This window comes from Pleurodeles waltl, chromosome 4_2 (assembly GCF_031143425.1).
Source record: "Pleurodeles waltl isolate 20211129_DDA chromosome 4_2, aPleWal1.hap1.20221129, whole genome shotgun sequence".
Taxonomy (NCBI): Eukaryota; Metazoa; Chordata; class Amphibia; order Caudata; family Salamandridae; genus Pleurodeles; species Pleurodeles waltl.
The window spans coordinates 399,647,351-399,664,884 of record NC_090443.1 but is presented as its reverse complement, the minus strand read 5'-3'; the positions used below and the strand labels follow the sequence as shown (position 1 = coordinate 399,664,884).

General features: G+C 45.4%; 1 protein-coding gene across 3 annotated transcripts in view; it reads right to left on the bottom strand.

Annotated features, from left to right (window-relative positions):
• The window catches only part of ASTN1 (astrotactin 1), a 536,836-nt gene that overhangs the window by 176,443 nt on the left and 342,859 nt on the right, over positions 1 to 17,534 (bottom strand). For all 3 annotated transcript variants that reach the window (XM_069231561.1, XM_069231562.1, XM_069231563.1), the window contains one exon: positions 15,544 to 15,681. In XM_069231561.1, the coding sequence (XP_069087662.1) occupies positions 15,544 to 15,681 (138 nt within the window). The remainder of the gene's footprint in view (positions 1 to 15,543; positions 15,682 to 17,534) is intronic.

Genomic DNA, 17,534 nt, shown 5'->3' with positions numbered 1-17,534 from the left:
GGTTTTGTTACCACCTTGCAGACTGATCCTGTTACGTGGATAATTGCACGATTGCTGATATACTTCAGCATGGGCAAAAAAAATTGTTCCTTTGTCTCTCCCCTTCGGGCTCCACTGCAGCCACGGCCCTCACAGCGCCAAAACCGCAAACTCCATCGGTGGTATTGGAGCACTGGCCACATTGTTCACACAGTTACCTAATCAGAGTCATTTGTTTGTCTCTCCCTTTCTCGCTCCATAGCTTTCCCAAAAACACTTATAATTGATAAATACTTTACTAAAAAACACAAAAATCCAATGTGGCTCTTCCGGCACAGCGGGAGTGCCGATACTACAATAATCACTGCACTCAAGAAAAGATGCCTCATAATGCTTTGCAAGCATTCTTTTTCAAAATATGTTTGCCCATAACTCAGCCTGTGGTGGTCCTAGGACAATGGGACTACCACCAAAACATTCAGCATGACACACTCTTCCTCTGGGTCCCCACACTAGGTTAGTGGGGACCCCATAAAAATAACCCCTCCCACCATTCAGTCCCTTTTTAAGTTCTCTTGTGGTTGGAACTTTTGTTTGACAGTTTGGAGTAGTTTAAGTTCTGAGGGCCTTAGTATTGTAGTAGGCCTGCTAGGCCTGAAAATGTGTAATATACTACATCATCTAGAGGTTAAACATATGATTGCACTACGTTACTTTGTGCCGTTCTATTTTCATGGGGTTATGTTCTCTAGGGGATAATTATATGGTGACATGACCATGTTTCTTATAAATGATATTTTTACTGTGTCCTCTAGGGGCTGTTCTGAGCATTACAGTCAACATTCAATATTTGCTGTACTCGGTTGCCCCATAATGCTTTGCAGGGTAATCTTTTCCAAAACATTTTTGCTCATAACTCAGCCTATGGTGGTCCTATGACAATGGGACCACCTTCAAAATGTTTACCACAACCTGCTCATTCTGTCAAGATCATCTCTAGGTCCCAACACTAGGTTAGTGTGGACCCCAAATTAATAACCCCTCCCTCCATTCAATGTATTTTTAATCTCTTTCATGGCTGGAACTTTTGTTTTACAGCAGACAGTTGTTTGTGTATTAAGGGTCTTGTTTGTAATATAATGATAGTAGGCCTGTTACACATGAAAATGTGTAATCCACTATTTCATCTAGGAGATAAATATTTGGTTATACTGCAATGCTTTCAGTCAGTTTCTTTTAATGTGGTTATGCCATCTAGTGGTTAACTATAGGGTAACATGACCATGTTTCTTACAAATGCTATTATCACTGTGGCGTCCGCGTAACATACTTATTACACTATGACTGTTTGAACACTCTTGATATGTTTGGGAGACAATTCTAGTTTATTTCTCTTGTTACTCCTCTGTGGGTGTCTTGTTTTGGGAATTGTGTTAGCCAGCCAGCAACTCTGATGGTAGGGTGGTGAAAGTGGTATTCTGTTGGGATTAGCATGGCAGATTTAAATTAGGGTGCTAAATTGCAACATTTTCATTTTTGGCTGCAGATAGAGGAAGAAGGTAAATGGAAGTGCTTTAGTTAAATGCAGGGCCACTGGAATTATGTGGCAGGAAAGACCAAATTATGAGGCAGAGCTGAGCAATTTATGTGGCACGAAAAGTCCAATTATGAATTTACAACACCAATAGCTTTAACTCAAGCAAATGCGAGACCCATTGCATTGCAAATGCTTGTTTTGTTCTAGGTACAAGGTAAGAGCTGGCCAGTGGCGTAATAAAAGCCCCTGAGCCCCCAGGGTGTAGGGGGTGCGCTCCAAGGGGCCCTCTTAGCAAAATACACTGTGCACCAGCGGCAGGCCCCTGCTTAGATCCAGGTGGGAGGGGGCCTCGCCAGGTACTTTGCTTGGGGTCCCCTCAAGTGCATTATGCCACTGTAGCTGGAAGCACAACAGAGAAAGTACGAGCAGATCTGATTTGCACCCATCTCTAAATATCATTTGCGCTCTATTTACCGCTAGCGCAAGCAAATTTGGGGCCATATTTATACCTTTTGACGCACAACTGTGCCAACGCAGTTGTGCGCCAAAAATTTTACCGCCTGCTAACGCCATTCCAACGCACCATGCGGGCGCCTTATTTAAGGAATGACGTTAGCTGGCGCTGCGGACTGGTCTGAGTAAAAAATAAATGACTCACACTAGGCAGCGCCGGCGTAGGGAACAATGGGGGTTGTGCGTCAAAAAATGGTGCAAGTCAGGTCTGAGGCAAAAATCATGCCTCAAACCGGACTTGCGCCATTTTTTGACGCACAATCCCCATTGACATGACTCCTGTCTTAGCAAAGACAGGAGTCATGCCCCCTTGCCCAATGGCCATGCCCAGGGGACTTCTGTCCCTTGGGCATGGTCATTGGGCACAGTGGCATGTAGGGAGGCCAAAATTAGGCCCCCCATGCCACTTAAAAAAACTTTAAAAAGTACTTACCTGAACTTACCTTAACTTACCTGGGATGGGTCCCCCCATCCATGGGTGTCCTCCAGGGGTGGGCGAGGGTGGCAGGGGGTGTCCCTGGGGGGAGGGGAGGGCACCTCTGGACTCCTTCCGAGCCCACAGATACCTTAACACCTGCCCTGACCCAGACGTTAAAAAACGGCGCACATCAGGCTGTGTGCCGTTTTTTAAGGCCCACCCCCTCCTGTGCGTCAAAATGACGCTGGGGTATAAATAAGGCGCACAGGCCTTAAAGTCATTTTTTGGAAGGGAATGCCTACCTTGCATATCATTAACGCAAGGCAGTTTCCCGCTTCCAAAAAATGACGCACACGGTGGAATTTTGACGTCCACGGGGTCGGGCGTCAGTGTTTAAATATGGGGCAAGGTTTGCGCCGAATGTGCATCAAAATTTTTGATGCACATTCGGCGCAAACAGAGTATAAATATGCCCCTTGATTTCCTCTCATCTCTAAATTCGCGTTGGTGACGACATAGGTGCAAATATAATTTGCGCTCTAATTACCGCTAGCGCCAGAGCTGCAACGAGGCCCTAAGCCTTAGAGGCCCAGTGGTTATTATTATTTTTTTTTTACCCCGCTACTAAGTTAAGTATTTTCGCAGTGCAGACACTAGTGTCATTATAAGCACATATTTCACGAGATTAATGTGCACCATTAAAGGAAAGCAGCATTAAGAAATAATGAAGGGTGGGAGGAGCGGAAGAAAAATACATTCTCTCTGATACAGAATGGGTGCTGGAGTTTATTTTTAGGCCCGAGAGATCGTTCCAGCAGCTGCTCATTAAATCCGGGATAGGGCGCCTGTCACTAAGATGTCAGCTGTATAGCTGCCGATAGAGAAGGCATTTGTTACAGGTAATATCAATCCATATCAGACAGCGAGGTCCTTGAGGCCTGGCTGAAGGGTGCCACCAGGAGCGTCATTTCCTCCCTCAGTGAGGGGTGCGGGGGAGGGGCTGAGAACGCTGCTACATACAATTAATTTAAGATGCTCGAACGCTTGTCTGAACGTGAATGGGGAGGGTGACAGTGGACGGAATCTTATTAACGTAGGGAACAGACTACTTTGGAAATGGAAAAAAAGGAATGCCTCTGCTCCGAATGCGACCTATCAATTTAAAACAAAGAGAACATTTGAAACATTGATTGCTTTTTTATGCGTTTCATATCGAGCGAACAGGCTGCCTTTCGGTCTGGACCATTTTGAGGCACTGACTGAAAAGGAATAAGGTTCAGGCTAAAATGGAAGCGCATGGGAAACAGTGGAATTTCCGGCAATTTGACCTTCTTGAGTCACCAACAGTCTCAAGGCCTGCAGTCTGTCGGGGGGGCTGAGCTTGTTTCTGAAAAGAAGAAAACCAAGATGCCGTTGGTGCTGCAGGTACAGTGGCACCAATGCCCAAAGCCCTGAGGGGTCCACTGACCCCAGGAAATTGCTGTATTTTACTACCCCCACAGCAGTCACAGAGGCCACCTTCCTTGCTTGCACCATGGGCCCAAGGCAGCCTTGCTGCTCTTGGTCCTGATATGAAAAAATGTATCAGACCATGCAATATAGATAGGGCAGATATTGTGATGAAGATACGCCGACAGCACTACTTTGGTTGGCTCGTCAGTGTATGTTTTCCACCGGAGGAGCCACGCATGTCTGAAACATGATGCCCCCAACTCAAAATAGTCGAAGCGGACATCACTTTGACACACAGGGTACACCGCCACGTTTGTGGTGAAATACCCATCTGCCAAACTCTAAATCAGGCTCTTGGGGCCAGATGTACTCACACATCAGGAATACCAATTTCCTAATTGCGATTAACTCCAAATTGATACTCCTAGGGCCATATTTATACTTTTTGACGCAAAACTGCGCTGACGCAGTTTTGCGCCAAAAAAATTAGCGCCGGCTAACGCCATTCTGAAGCGCCATGCGGGCGCCCTATTTATTCAATGACGTTAGCCGGCGTTAGCCGGCGGCGCTGTCTGGTGTGCGTTGAAAAAACGACGTACACCAGGCAGCGCCGGCGTAGGGGGAAAATGGCGTATGGGCGTCCACAAATGGTGCAAGTCAGGCTGAGGCCAAAAAATCGCCACAACCCGATTTGCGCCATTTTTTTACGACGCCCATCCCCCATTGAAATGACTCCTGTCTTAGCAAAGACAGGAGTCATGCCCCCTTGCCCAATGGCCATGCCCAGGGGACTTCTGTCCCCTGGGCATGGTCATTGGGCATAGTGGCATGTAGGGGGGCACAAATCAGGCCCCCCTATGCCACAAAAAATAAATTAAAAAAAATACTTACCTGGACTTACCTTAATGTCCCTGGGGTGGGTCCCTCCATCCTTGGGTGTCCTCCTGGGGTGGGCAAGGGTGGCAGGGGGCGTCCCTGGGGGCAGGGGAGGGCACCTCTGGGCTCATTCTGAGCCCACAGGTCCCTTAACGCCTGCCCTGACCCAGGCGCTAAAATCCGGTGCAAATGCGGGTTTTTTAGACCCGCCCACTCCCGGGCGTCATTTTTGCCCGGGAGTATAAATACGACGCATATGCATCGCAGTCATTTTTTAAGACGGGAACGCCTACCTTGCATATCATTAACGCAAGGAAGGTGTTCACGCAAAAAAATGACGCTAACTCCATGAACTTTGGCGCTAGACGCGTCTAACGCCAAAGTATAAATATGGAGTTAGTTTTGCGTCGAATTTGCGTCGAAAAAAACGACGCAAATTCGGCGCAAACGGAGTATAAATATGCCCCTAATGTATAAAATGGTTTATTTCCAAACAGCGATTCCTAGTAAGTTGCAAATCGACCTCATGAATATTAATGAGGTATGTTGCAATTTGTGACCCATTAGGAATTGCAGCCATTACAGGGATGGCGGCCTACTGAGGACAGCAGACTACCATGTCTGTGGTTGCTTTTCCATAAAGCATTTTTTTAATGCAGTCCGTTTTCCCTTAAGAAAAACGGGATGTGTTTAAAACCAATAAAATGAAACTTTGAAGATAAATTTTTTTTAAGAGCACTGGCTGCACTTAAAAAATATTTTTTCAACTCTCTCAAATGGGAAAGGGTCCCAACACTTTTAAAATGGTGGAATAGTATTCCTGTTTTGCAACTAGAATTTGGTCATAAAACAGTAAATACATGTAATACTTATTCAGTTTTTGGAAGGGCCGCCCAAAGAACGCTCCTTCCAAATATAGAATTGCAAATGCAAATTGCCATTCGGAACAAGTTACGAAATCACATTTTGCATTTTGTGCATTTGAAAAGGCATTTTTCCGGTTGCAAATGGCACGATTCTGCAAAATGAGCCGTTTGGCCCTAAATTCTTTCAGTCAGTCAGATTAGCTGACAGGGTCCATGGCCATCCAGCAAAGATGTGCAGTCAAAAATGCAGAATGCAATGCATTGAGCAACAAAGGCATTCCTGATTCACTGCAGTATTTTAGTTTCAATTCTAGTTGCAGGGCTTCTTGATTTGTTCCATTGCAACTAGTGCTGTAAGTGGGCCGATACTCACAGGAGCTGAGTACCTACACTTCTTTCATTTGAAAGAGAGAGTACCTGCACTTCTCAGCATGGTTCAATACTTTTAATGGGCAAGTACCAGCACTTCTCAATTGCACAGAGGTACTGTTAGTCAGGGAGTAGCTACACTTCTGTAATTCCATTCCACCCACTGATTGCAACTCTGTGGTTAATAAACCGTCATGAGGCCTGATCTCATTTTTTGTTCTTCTAACATTAGATCAAACACAACCCTTATTCAAGAAAGTAAAAGTTCCCACTCCCTCATGGATAAATGGTCAGCTAAGTTGTTACTCTTTCTCCCTTACTTGCAAGCACTGACCAACTCCTCCCTCGAGATGCTCAGTATGCCATTGTGATGAAACATGCAGTGGTAATTCGGCTGTTAAACCTTTTCTTCACCTAATAATCCTTCACAATTTTCTCTGTGCTTCTATCTCCTTTATCCCAGTATGGTATTGGAGTGATTCAAAAATTCATTAAGGTACTGAACTTTTTGTCCTCCTTCTGGCTGGGTGTAGACCTGCTTAGGGCATTGAATGAGTATATGTCTCCATTCTGATGGATTCATACTCATTGATTCAGACCTTAGCCCCTCTTTAGCCTTTTAAGAGGATTAGAGGAAAGGTAAGGCAAAATAAACTATGGACAAACATGGCTCCTAGAACTATTGCTACTTTATGTTTCTGCTTCTTCCTTCATGCACCTATGCTAGAGGTAGCAAGGACAGTGTCAGCAGTGGTAGCTGCTGATTCTGCTTACCCTGGATTAATGTCTTTCAATGGTTGTATGTCAACATACAGTGTTTATATCAACCTATAGTAACAGTATATTCACAAGATCGACAGCCACCAAATCTTCAAGATATGCACTTATAAGTAAAGATTTACTGCTTCACATCTACTTTGTGTGTTGGGGGCAGAAACCATGGATACAATATTAACAAGGTTGATAGAAAAACCACAATTTAGTGTTCAACACCCCACGGACGCTTTAAAGGAAAAAATGGACTTATGATGTATCTACCCTGAAAATGTTAGACCTGTCAGCAGCAGCAGACCCAGTCAACCACAGAATTCTTATTGACTTGTCTTCACCAAGTGGGGTTCCATGACATAGCCCTAAAATGAAGGTGATTTTTACTGTTTCGAGTATAGCCCGGTCAGTCAGTTGCTCCTGTTCATATTTCAGACATGATGCACTGATATTGCAAGTGCGGAGTCTCGTGGCTCCATCCTGTAAATAGGTTTAATCAATCAATCAATCAATATTTGTAAAGCACGGCTACTCACCCGTGAGGGTCTCAAGGCACTTGGGTGGTGTGGGGGGCTTCATCCGAAGAGCCACGTCTTGAGGTTCTTCCTGAAGATGGTGAGCAATGGGCTTTAATGCATAAGTCTACTGTGTAGCTGATCTGTGTATCTACAAAATCACCTCCAAAAAATCCCCCTGCCGCCACATACATAAGCAGAGGAAGGTAGTGAGGTCCCATAAGGAGATCATATTAATGGAAATCAAGATTGAGAGGGGAGTAGTTCAACCCAAGAACACACCCAATACCATCTATGCACTTATAACTACACGGCGACAGACTGGAAGGATGCCCTGGAAAAGACGGTCTAGCATGAGACGAACAAGAGGTAAATGCATGCAGAATGTGTTCTAACTTTACAAGGCTAGACACTGGATTCCTGGGAACTACCCATTTCACAATTCACTATTGGTATGATTCTAGTGCAGAGTGACAGATTGAGAAATGTACCCGAACACTATGTACCGCAATCTGATTGAGTGACTTGGGCCCATATTTATACTTTTTGACGCAAAACTGTGCTAACGCAGTTTTGCGTCAAAAAAATTAGCGCCGGCTAACGCCATTCTGAAGCGCCATGCGGGCGCCGTATTTATTGAATGACGTTAGCCGGCGTTAGCCGCCGGCGCCGTCTGGTGTGCGTTAAAAAAAACGATGTACACCAGGCAGCGCCGGCGTAGGGGAAAATGGAGCTTGGGCGTCAAGAAATGGGGCAAGTCAGGTTGAGGCAATTTTTTCGCCTCAACCCGATTTGCGCCATTTTTTCCGACTCCCAACCCCCATAGAAATGACTCCTGTCTTAGCAAAGACAGGAGTCATGCCCCCTTGCCCAATGGCCATGCCCAGGGGACTTCTGTCCCCTGGGCATAGTCATTGGGCATAGTGGCATGTAGGGGGGCACAAATCAGGCCCCCCTATGCCACAAAAAAAAAAAAAAAAATACTTACCTGAACTTACCTTAATGTCCCTGGGATGGGTCCCTCCAGCCTTGGGTGTCCTCCTGGGGTGGGCAAGGGTGACAGGGGGTGTCCCTGGGGGCATGGGAGGGCACCTCTGGGCTCCTTCAGAGCCCACAGGTCCCTTAACGCCTGCCTTTTGCAGGTGCTAAAAAACGGCGCAAAAGCGGCCGTATGTCATTTTTTTTGACCCGCCCACTCACGGGCGTGATTTTTGCCCGGGACTATAAATCCGACGCACATGTCTCGGAGTCGATTTTTTAGACGGGAACGCCTACCTTGCATATAATTAACGCAAAGTAGGTGTCCACTCTAAAAAATGACGCTAACTCCATGGACTTTGGCGCTAGACGCGTCTAACGCCAAAGTATAAATATGGAGTTAGTTTTGCATCGAAATTGCGTCAAAAAAACCAACGCAATTCCGGCGCAAACGGAGTATAAATATGCCACTTGGTTTGGTGTTCTATAGAGACACCAATAACTAGATCATGTTTGGATTAATTTCTACTAGACTCTGAGGCAGTGTGGAGGTATCATAGTCTGAGCGTGGGCTAACTAGTGTCATTTCAATAGACACCAGAGATCTTAGGGCTGAATGTACAAAGCCCTTTTGCGGCCCTGCGCTTTGCAAAACTATGGGGTTTCCAAGCACAAAAGGACAGTTTGCAATGAACAAAAGCCTCTTTAGGAGTCTAAATAGTTTTTCCACTGCCCTTTCGCAATTGGAAATCGGATGGATGTGAAAGGATTGTCCCTCTCCTATTTAAAACTTGCAAAGGTATGTATCTATGGTTTATCACCATAGTTGCAGTCACAAACCATTGATCAGTTACCCATACCAGACTTGGGGTGGTAACTGATTCGCAAAGGGGAAGCTCTCCTTTTCCTTTGGGAAATATACTGTTGGCTTGGTGGAACCACGCAGTGGTCCAGAGGACGACTGCCTGCTCCCCTGATTCCTTACCTAATTGAATATATATTGTTTAAACCAGCGCCTCCTCCTCTAAGGGACACAGGCTGCATTAAAAAATGTTTATGGTTTGGGAATGTAAATGTAGGGACAGAGATCTGCTGCCCCTTGCAGTCCTCAGATCCTGTTTCTGCAGCCAATCAAATGGGGGGTGCAAATAGTGACCTGCCTAATTAATTTTCAGTCAGTGCGCAAACTGAATATCCTGATTTGAGGGTGGCTATTTTCAGATAGGGTTCTTAGTCCATTGCTAAGTTGCTCATCGCTGGGTTCTTAGTCCATTGCTGAGTTGCTCATCGCTGGGCTGCTGGTCACTGGCCATTGCAGCTTTGTCCCAGCCCTTCTTGATGCTCCAGGTTTAGAACTTGGCTTTTATTCTTGATCTTGAGTGGAGGACTGAATTAACTCCATGGTGAAGACTTGCTTTTTTCACCTGAACGTCTTGAAATAAGACACTTCCTTTTTAACTACTTTTAGAATAAATCACCGTCATTCTGCACACAGTGACGTCCAGGCTACGGTTTTGGGAGCTTGTTTCTTGATCATAAATTTCCAGTGTCAACAGAATCATGGCTGGCAGTTAAAAAATATAATCCTTGCAAGAATCCCTGTACTGTTCATCTTTCTCTGCACTCACGTATCTGTTCTATCCTGATCTCAACGTTTCAAATGTGTGCTCCATCTTGCCCGTGACAACTGGTACCTTCATGCTTAGCTTGTACACTTAGGATGTTTCCTACCGGGGGCTGTGCTTTCCCTGTGGTGATGGACAGTTTCTCTTAATCTGCAGCTCATTTCAGACCATCTAATGTCCAGGAAATGTCTCAAGGCATTTCTTTTCTTTTGTCTTACTGGATTTTAATCTTATACTATTTAAGGTTCATACTACTCTGCATCGCCAGAAGTCCCTATTTCATCATATTGTTAGCTTGTTAATTTTTACCCTGGTGCCTACCTTTACATTGCAAACCTTTTATTTGCCAAACAATTTAATTGCAGTTAGACCCTTACAAATAAACACACACACCAATCGTCCCCGCTTTGTAGAAAGAGTTTCATATTTTTGCCCAACATATTAATATTTGTCATATTTTGTTTTACTTCTCTCTTTCAAAATGTTTGTTTCTCCAATGCAAATCAATGGGTAAGTACAATTCGTTCTCTTTCTAACGGTGTATTTTCTGTATTCTGTGTGATGGTTAGGGTTGGGTTAAAGTTCATGGTCTCGCCAATGGTAAGAATAAGGATAAGTGTAAGGTTGAGGGCTAGGATTTTGCGTTAGGGTTTGGTGTTAGGTTAAGGTACACAGGTGGGTAAGGCTCAGGGCTAATAGTTGACACTGGGGTTGAGTGTCGTTGTCAGGTTTAGAGAATACGTTTTGGTTTGAAGGTTAGGATGCAAGGGTTTGCGTTGAGGTTAATGTTTAGTGAGTTGAGGTTAGGTTTGGGGTTAGACATTCAATTTAGATTTAGAAGTGGTTGGGGATGGAGTTAGGGTTAACCCTAGTGCAGGTGGTGATTTAAAGGCATCGACAAAGGCACTGTGCTAGCACAGAGTTAAAAAAAAAAATGCAACGTATATAGTGATGGGCAGCTACATTGACTAAAACGTTTTAAGAGAAAGTATTTGCCTCTAGCAAATAAGCACTAATTAAACACCAAGGCCCGTATTTATACTCCGTTTGCGCCGAATTAGCGTCGTTTTTTTCGACGCAAATTCGGCGCAAAACTAACGCCATATTTATACTTTGGCGTTAGACGCGTCTAGCGCCAAAGTATGGCCAAATAGCGTCACTTTTTTTGCGTGAACGCCTTCCTTGCGTTAATGAGATGCAAGGAAGGCGTTCCCGTCTAAAAAAATGACGGCGACGCAAATGCGTCGTATTTATACTCCCGGGCAAAAATCACGCCCGGGAGGTGGCGGGTCAAAAAACCCCGCATTTGCGCCACAATTTAACGCCTGGGTCAGGGTAGGCGTTAAGGGGCCTGTGGGCTCAAAATGAGCCCACAGGTGCCCTCCCCTGCCCCCAGGGACCCCCCCTGCCACCCCTGCCCACCCCAGGAGGACACCCAAGGATGGAGGGACCCACCCCAGGGACATTCAGGTAAGTTCAGGTAAGTATTATTTTTTATATTTTTTAATTTTTTTTGTGGCATAGGGGGGCCTTATTTGTGCCCCCCTACATGCCACTATGCCCAATGACCATGCCCAGGGGACACAAGTCCCCTGGGCATGGCCATTGGGCAAGGGGGCATGACTCCTGTCTTTACTAAGACAGGAGTTATGAAATGGCGTCTGGGCGTCGTAAAAAAATGGCGCAAATCGGGTTGAGGCGATTTTTTTGCCTCAACCTGACTTGCCCCATTTTAAGACGCCCTAACGTCATTTTTGCCCAACGCCGGCGCTGCCTGGTCTACGTGTTTTTTTTCCACGCACACCAGGCAGCGCCGGTCTGCTTGCGCCGGCTAACGGCATTCCATAAATACGGCGCCCGCATGGCGCTTCAGAATGGCGTTAGACGGCGCTAAATTTTTTTACGCTAAACTGCGTTAGCGCAGTTTAGCGTCAAAAAGTATAAATATGGGCCCAAATGCACTAAAATAACTCAACTGAAAAACCGAGCATTTGAGAGTATGTCTATTTAGACTGGTGAAACCCTGGCACTCCTTCATTTACAAGCTCCAATGAAATCCTGACGAAGGGAGAGTGTTTCTTCCAAAACATATTGGCCCATTTTTATAATTTTTGGCGCCGCATTTGCGCCACTTCTTGACTCAAAAACGGTGCAAACTTACAAAATACAATTGTATTTTGCTAGTTTCAGCCGCTTTTGCGTCAAAAAATGACGCAAATGCGGCGCTATAAAATTTTAAATATGGGACATTGTGTTGGGATGGGGCTTTAGGCTTCTAAACAGAGATTTTCCAATCATATAATACTGGCTCATTTCAAGATGGAATGAAATAAAGACAGGATGAACTTTTAAACAGGCATTAATTGAGCAGAGCAGTTTTCCAGAAAAGTTCAATGGGCGCTTTGATGATGAAGAGGGTAGGTAAAGCATACAGTGACTTTGTAGAGGTTGATGCGGTTATGGCAGTAGATGTGCAACATAGGTTCCCTTCCGGCAGCCTGGTTTGCAGCGACCTCAGAGATCTGAGGAAGGTTAATGAAGTGATAGCAGTCCTGAGCTGAAGTTCACTTTTGCCTTGCAAAGAGGAAAACTGCCTGCTTAGAAAGGAAGGATGAGACAGTGATGAGTACATATCTTATGTAGTATCCTTCATACTGACTTCCACTTCTTCCAGGAGAAGCTCAACCTCTTATGTACTTTGATGGCAAGAGCAAGCAGGTCTTCATAGTGGAAGTGATGTTTAGCCATGATTGGCAGTACCTGCCGCACACATGGAATATTAAGAGGCCTTGGTCCTGCCCTCTCTGCTGCAGGTATTATAGATCACATCTGCAGGAGAAAACTCCAAGGACGAAAGCCCTGTGCTGGAAACCTGGCTCGGCAGATGCTGGAAACAGAAATCAGCCAGAACGTGGCAGAGACAGGAGTTATGTGCACATGGAGGGTTTGGATTTGGGGTAGGAGATATTGACACAAGGAGGGAGGGGAGATGTGGAAAAGACAGTGATGAGGAAGTTGGATGAAAAGATATAGGCACTGACAGGAACTGAAGTTGTGGAAAAGGAGATGTGACCACATTGAGGAATTGCAGAATGTGCATAGGAGATACAGGTACAATGAGGGATGCGGAAATGTGCAATTGGAAATATGGGTGCACGTAGAGAAAGGGTGAATATAGGATTGTAGAAAAGGGTACAGGCAGTGTTGGTTAGTTTGGTACAGTAGATACGTTTAAGACAGGGATGGGGGTATGTAAGACACTAGACGTGGTGCACACAGAAATGGGGATCTCCAATCCAGACACTTAATAAAGACAGGTGCTTAGCAGAGGAACTGCTATAACCACAATGCTATCCTTGATTGGACAGATAAGGATCATGGGTACCCGTCCATGGCATTCTGTTGGATTTGATGCACTATCGGACTGTTAGGAGCCCTGCAGGAACACTACTTATAGCTTTTCACAAAGTTCTATATAGCCAAGGGAATTAGGGAAGCTGTCCATTCATGTTAAGATTCTTTTTTTCCAACACCTGTGAATTGGCTCAGAACAAAGTTCCATGAATATTCAAAGATGTACCATTTGATAGTTCCCAAGGGAAACAGTTACACACTCTGTTACTCCATGCTTTTTGCCGCTATCATTTTCACTGAATCATCACTTAAGAACTATACTATTACAACCAGTTCCTCAAACACATCCTTAGTACAATAATTTGATTATTTTTCATTGAAGACTTCTTTTGTCGTGTCTTTCATGTTTCCTTGCGATACTGAGTTTTCAATTAAAGGCTTCATTGGATGGGTTGTCTTATGAAGTCATCATCCATTACAGAGTAAACTTTCTTTCAGTTTCAATGAAGTTTACAACTGTGATGCATTTAATTAAAATCTTCATACACTGTTAAATTAGTGCTTCTTCAATTGATAAGTCCTCTTTCTCAGTCTTCCACTGAAGTCTTTAATTATTACGTCTTTTATTGAATCTTTCCTCACTATGTCTTCCATCGAAGTTTTTACATACCGTGTCCTCTATCGAGGTATACCCTTAGTGTGTCTCCCAAATAAGCCTTCAAATACTATGGCCCTCATTCTGACCCTGGCGGTCTTTGACCGCCAGGGCGGAGGACCGCGGGAGCACCGCCGACAAGCCGGCGGTGCTTCAATGGGGATTCCGACCGCGGCGGTAAAGCCGCGGTCGGACCGGCACCACTGGCGGGGTCCCGCCAGTGTACCGCGGCCCCATTGAATCCTCCGCGGCGGCGCAGCTTGCTGCACCGCCGCGGGGATTCTGACCCCCCCTACCGCCATCCAGATCCCGGCGGTCGGACCGCCGAGATCCGGATGGCGGTAGGGGGGGTCGCGGGGCCCCTGGGGGCCCCTGCAGTGCCCATGCCACTGGCATGGGCATTGCAGGGGCCCCCGTAAGAGGGCCCCTAAATGTATTTCACTGTCTGCTGTGCAGACAGTGAAATACGCGACGGGTGCAACTGCACCCGTCGCACAGCTTCCACTCCGCCGGCTCGATTCCGAGCCGGCTTCATCGTGGAAGCCTCTTTCCCGCTGGGCTGGCTGGCGGTCTGAAGGAGACCGCCCGCCAGCCCAGCGGGAAAGTCAGAATTACCGCCGCGGTCTTTCGACCGCGGAACGGTAACCTGACGGCGGGACTTTGGCGGGCGGCCTCCGCCGCCCGCCAAGGTCAGAATGAGGGCCTATGTCTACAAAGGAAGCCCTTGTGTAATCTTTCTTCTACTGAACTTTTCTTACTGTGTCTCACCTTGAAATGTTTACTTAGTGGATACTCACTGTGTTCTCCTTCCCTATCATCTTTTATTATGTCCTCCACACCATTGCCACCCCATTGTCCGTCTCACATTACTTCAGTCTTTCACTACAGAAGATATGCTCAATACTGAGTACCACTATCATCTGCAACTGTGGAAACAGTTTGCGTTACGTGTGCACCTAAACTTCTCACAAAGTAATATCCCATGTTCACAACAGGCATAAAACACCTATCCTATATCACTGTACCCGTTTACTATGCTGTACATGACAGACATAAATTTCATCCATGCTCCATCACTCCATCGCATTGCATATTTTATCTGCTATGTAAATATTCATTTGGGTTGGCTAAGTGAATTAGCGTGGAGACTAGTATCCAAGGACTTACTGGGACTGACAAGCAAAAATAATACAAACATGTTTGTAGATCTGTGGACCTGGCCCTGGCAAAGTGGCACATAGTGATGTCCTGGAAGGTGTATTTCCGGAATGGCTCTCCAGAACTAGTTGTGTTTGTGGACTTGTTACTTGTTAATGGATTTCTCACGGCGTTTCTCAGCCAACTTCTGACTCACATTGCAAGAAACAAAAGTTTGAATACATCGCATGTGCGACCACAATGTCCTGTTTCTGTACCGATGACTATCATGCTGCATTCTATTTTATGCACTACTACAAGAAAAAATAATGAAGAGATACGAGGAAAAAAAAACATTTATCTTCGTGCTCACTTATTCCTACATTGAGTTCTAGATTTGTCATCACTCTCACTTGTGTGAGGTTCTTCAGTGTGTGGTCTCTGACTGGCCTCCATTTTGTCTGACGCCATGCAGGACTTGGCTGGTATATCCTCACTCACCTGACCTCCACAGCATCCTCCATGACCGTCATGTCTGTCTTGCACTTGGCTGAGGGGTTGATAGCCAGCTCGGCTGGTGGAATCACAAAGCTCTTACTGAGAGGCAGCCACATGCCTTCCCCAAGGGTGTAGGTGAACCTGCCAAAGGCATATAACATAAAGACTTATTAATAGTGAAGACAGATAGTGTGTAAACAGACATGTGTGGAAACAAGAGCACATCCAAGTAAGAGAAATAATAGGGAGAGGCACCCATGCCTGAAGACCGGGAATCACCATAAGAACAGAAAGGTTCACACATCCGTAGAAAAGGTAGAATTCAGACAAGTGGAATAAGCATCTAAAAGGGTTAAAACTAACAGAGCATGAAGGCAGCAACTTAGAAAGGCTCTAACAAGGCAAAGAATGTCTGAATTTCGATGCTCTTTCAGAAAAGGAAAAAGAACAGATGATGGACAGAATGCTGAACAATGCAAACATTCACCCCCAGTCACAAAGATCTGAGTTTAATCCATCATTTTTTTGATCACCACGCCAGCCCAGTTTGGACCCAGCCATATGCAAATCAGTCTTGACCCTGTTCCTCATGGGAACAGTCCAGCCTGAACTGCCAAGCCAGGCCCTCCCGTGACCGGAAAAAAGCATCCTAGGACCAGTTTCAGGGTATCAGCCTTCATCAGCCAGCCTACCTTGAATCCAGTGGTGTAGTGAGCACAGGACCCACATCTGGGCATACCCTTTCTATTTAGAGCTGAGTCCAAACTGGGGTGGCTTGGTGAGCAAAAAAATGATGGATTAAACCCAGATCTTTGTGACTGGGGGTGAATGTTTGCATTGTTAAGGATTCCATCCATCATCTGTTCTTTTTGCATTTGTCGCCCTAAATGGAAAGGGTGTGCCCAGATGTGGGTTCCGTGCTCACTGAGCAACTGGATTCAAGCTAGCCTGGTTGATGAAGGATGATACCCTGAAACCGGTCCTAGGATGCTTGTTTCTGGTCCAGAGAGGATCTGGCTTGGCAGTTTGGGCTGGACTGTTCCCATGGGGAACTGGGTCAAGACTGATTTGCATATGGCTGGATCCAAACTGGGCTGGCATGGTTAGCACAAAAATGAAGGATTAAACCCAGATCTTTGTGACTGGGGGTGAATGTTTGCATTGTTAAGCATTCCATCCATTATCAATTCTATTTTGCATTTGTTGCTCTAAATGGGAAGGGTATGCCCAGACGTGGATTCCTGTGCTCACTGCGCCACTGAATTCAAACTAGCCTGGCTGATGGAGGGTGATACCCTGAAACCGGTCCTAGGATGCTTCTTTGTGGTCCAGAGAGGACCTGGCTTGCATTTTGGGCTGAACTTCCCATGGGGAACGGGGTCAAGACTGATTTGCATATGGCTGGGTCCAAACTGGGGTGGCATGGTGAGCAAAAAAAACACTGGATTAATCCCAGATCTGTGACTGGGGGTGAATGTTTGCATTGTTAAGCATTCCATCCATCTGTTCTTTTTTGCGTCTTTCAGAAAAGGAGACACATAGCAATACGCTAGGAGCAACAAATGTTATGGAGGAAGGAGCTGTAGAGAATTTTATAGGTAAGTCTACACCAAAGCAGCCGGCATAGAAATGGATACACAGCGTATTCATTGGGCAAATGTGGATGCACAGTGTTTACTATATGCACAGTCTCCACACTTTATATTGATGATTGGGATTCTTCTGTGAGATAATAAAATTGACAGATTAGAGAACTAATGCACAGCCTGCAATAAATGATTAACCACACATGGCATCTGTTGATAAGTTGGGAAAGCAAGGATTTTAATGTTCGATGCTGTTCTGCATAACTGCTGATAAATCACTAAAGCACACTATGTTCTTATTAGTAAGATTGGCTCTATTAGTAGGCATCTGTATATCATTCATGACATCAGTCATAATGAACCAGAGTGTCTCATGTGTCTGTGAGGCTTTCATCTGAGTGCCACACT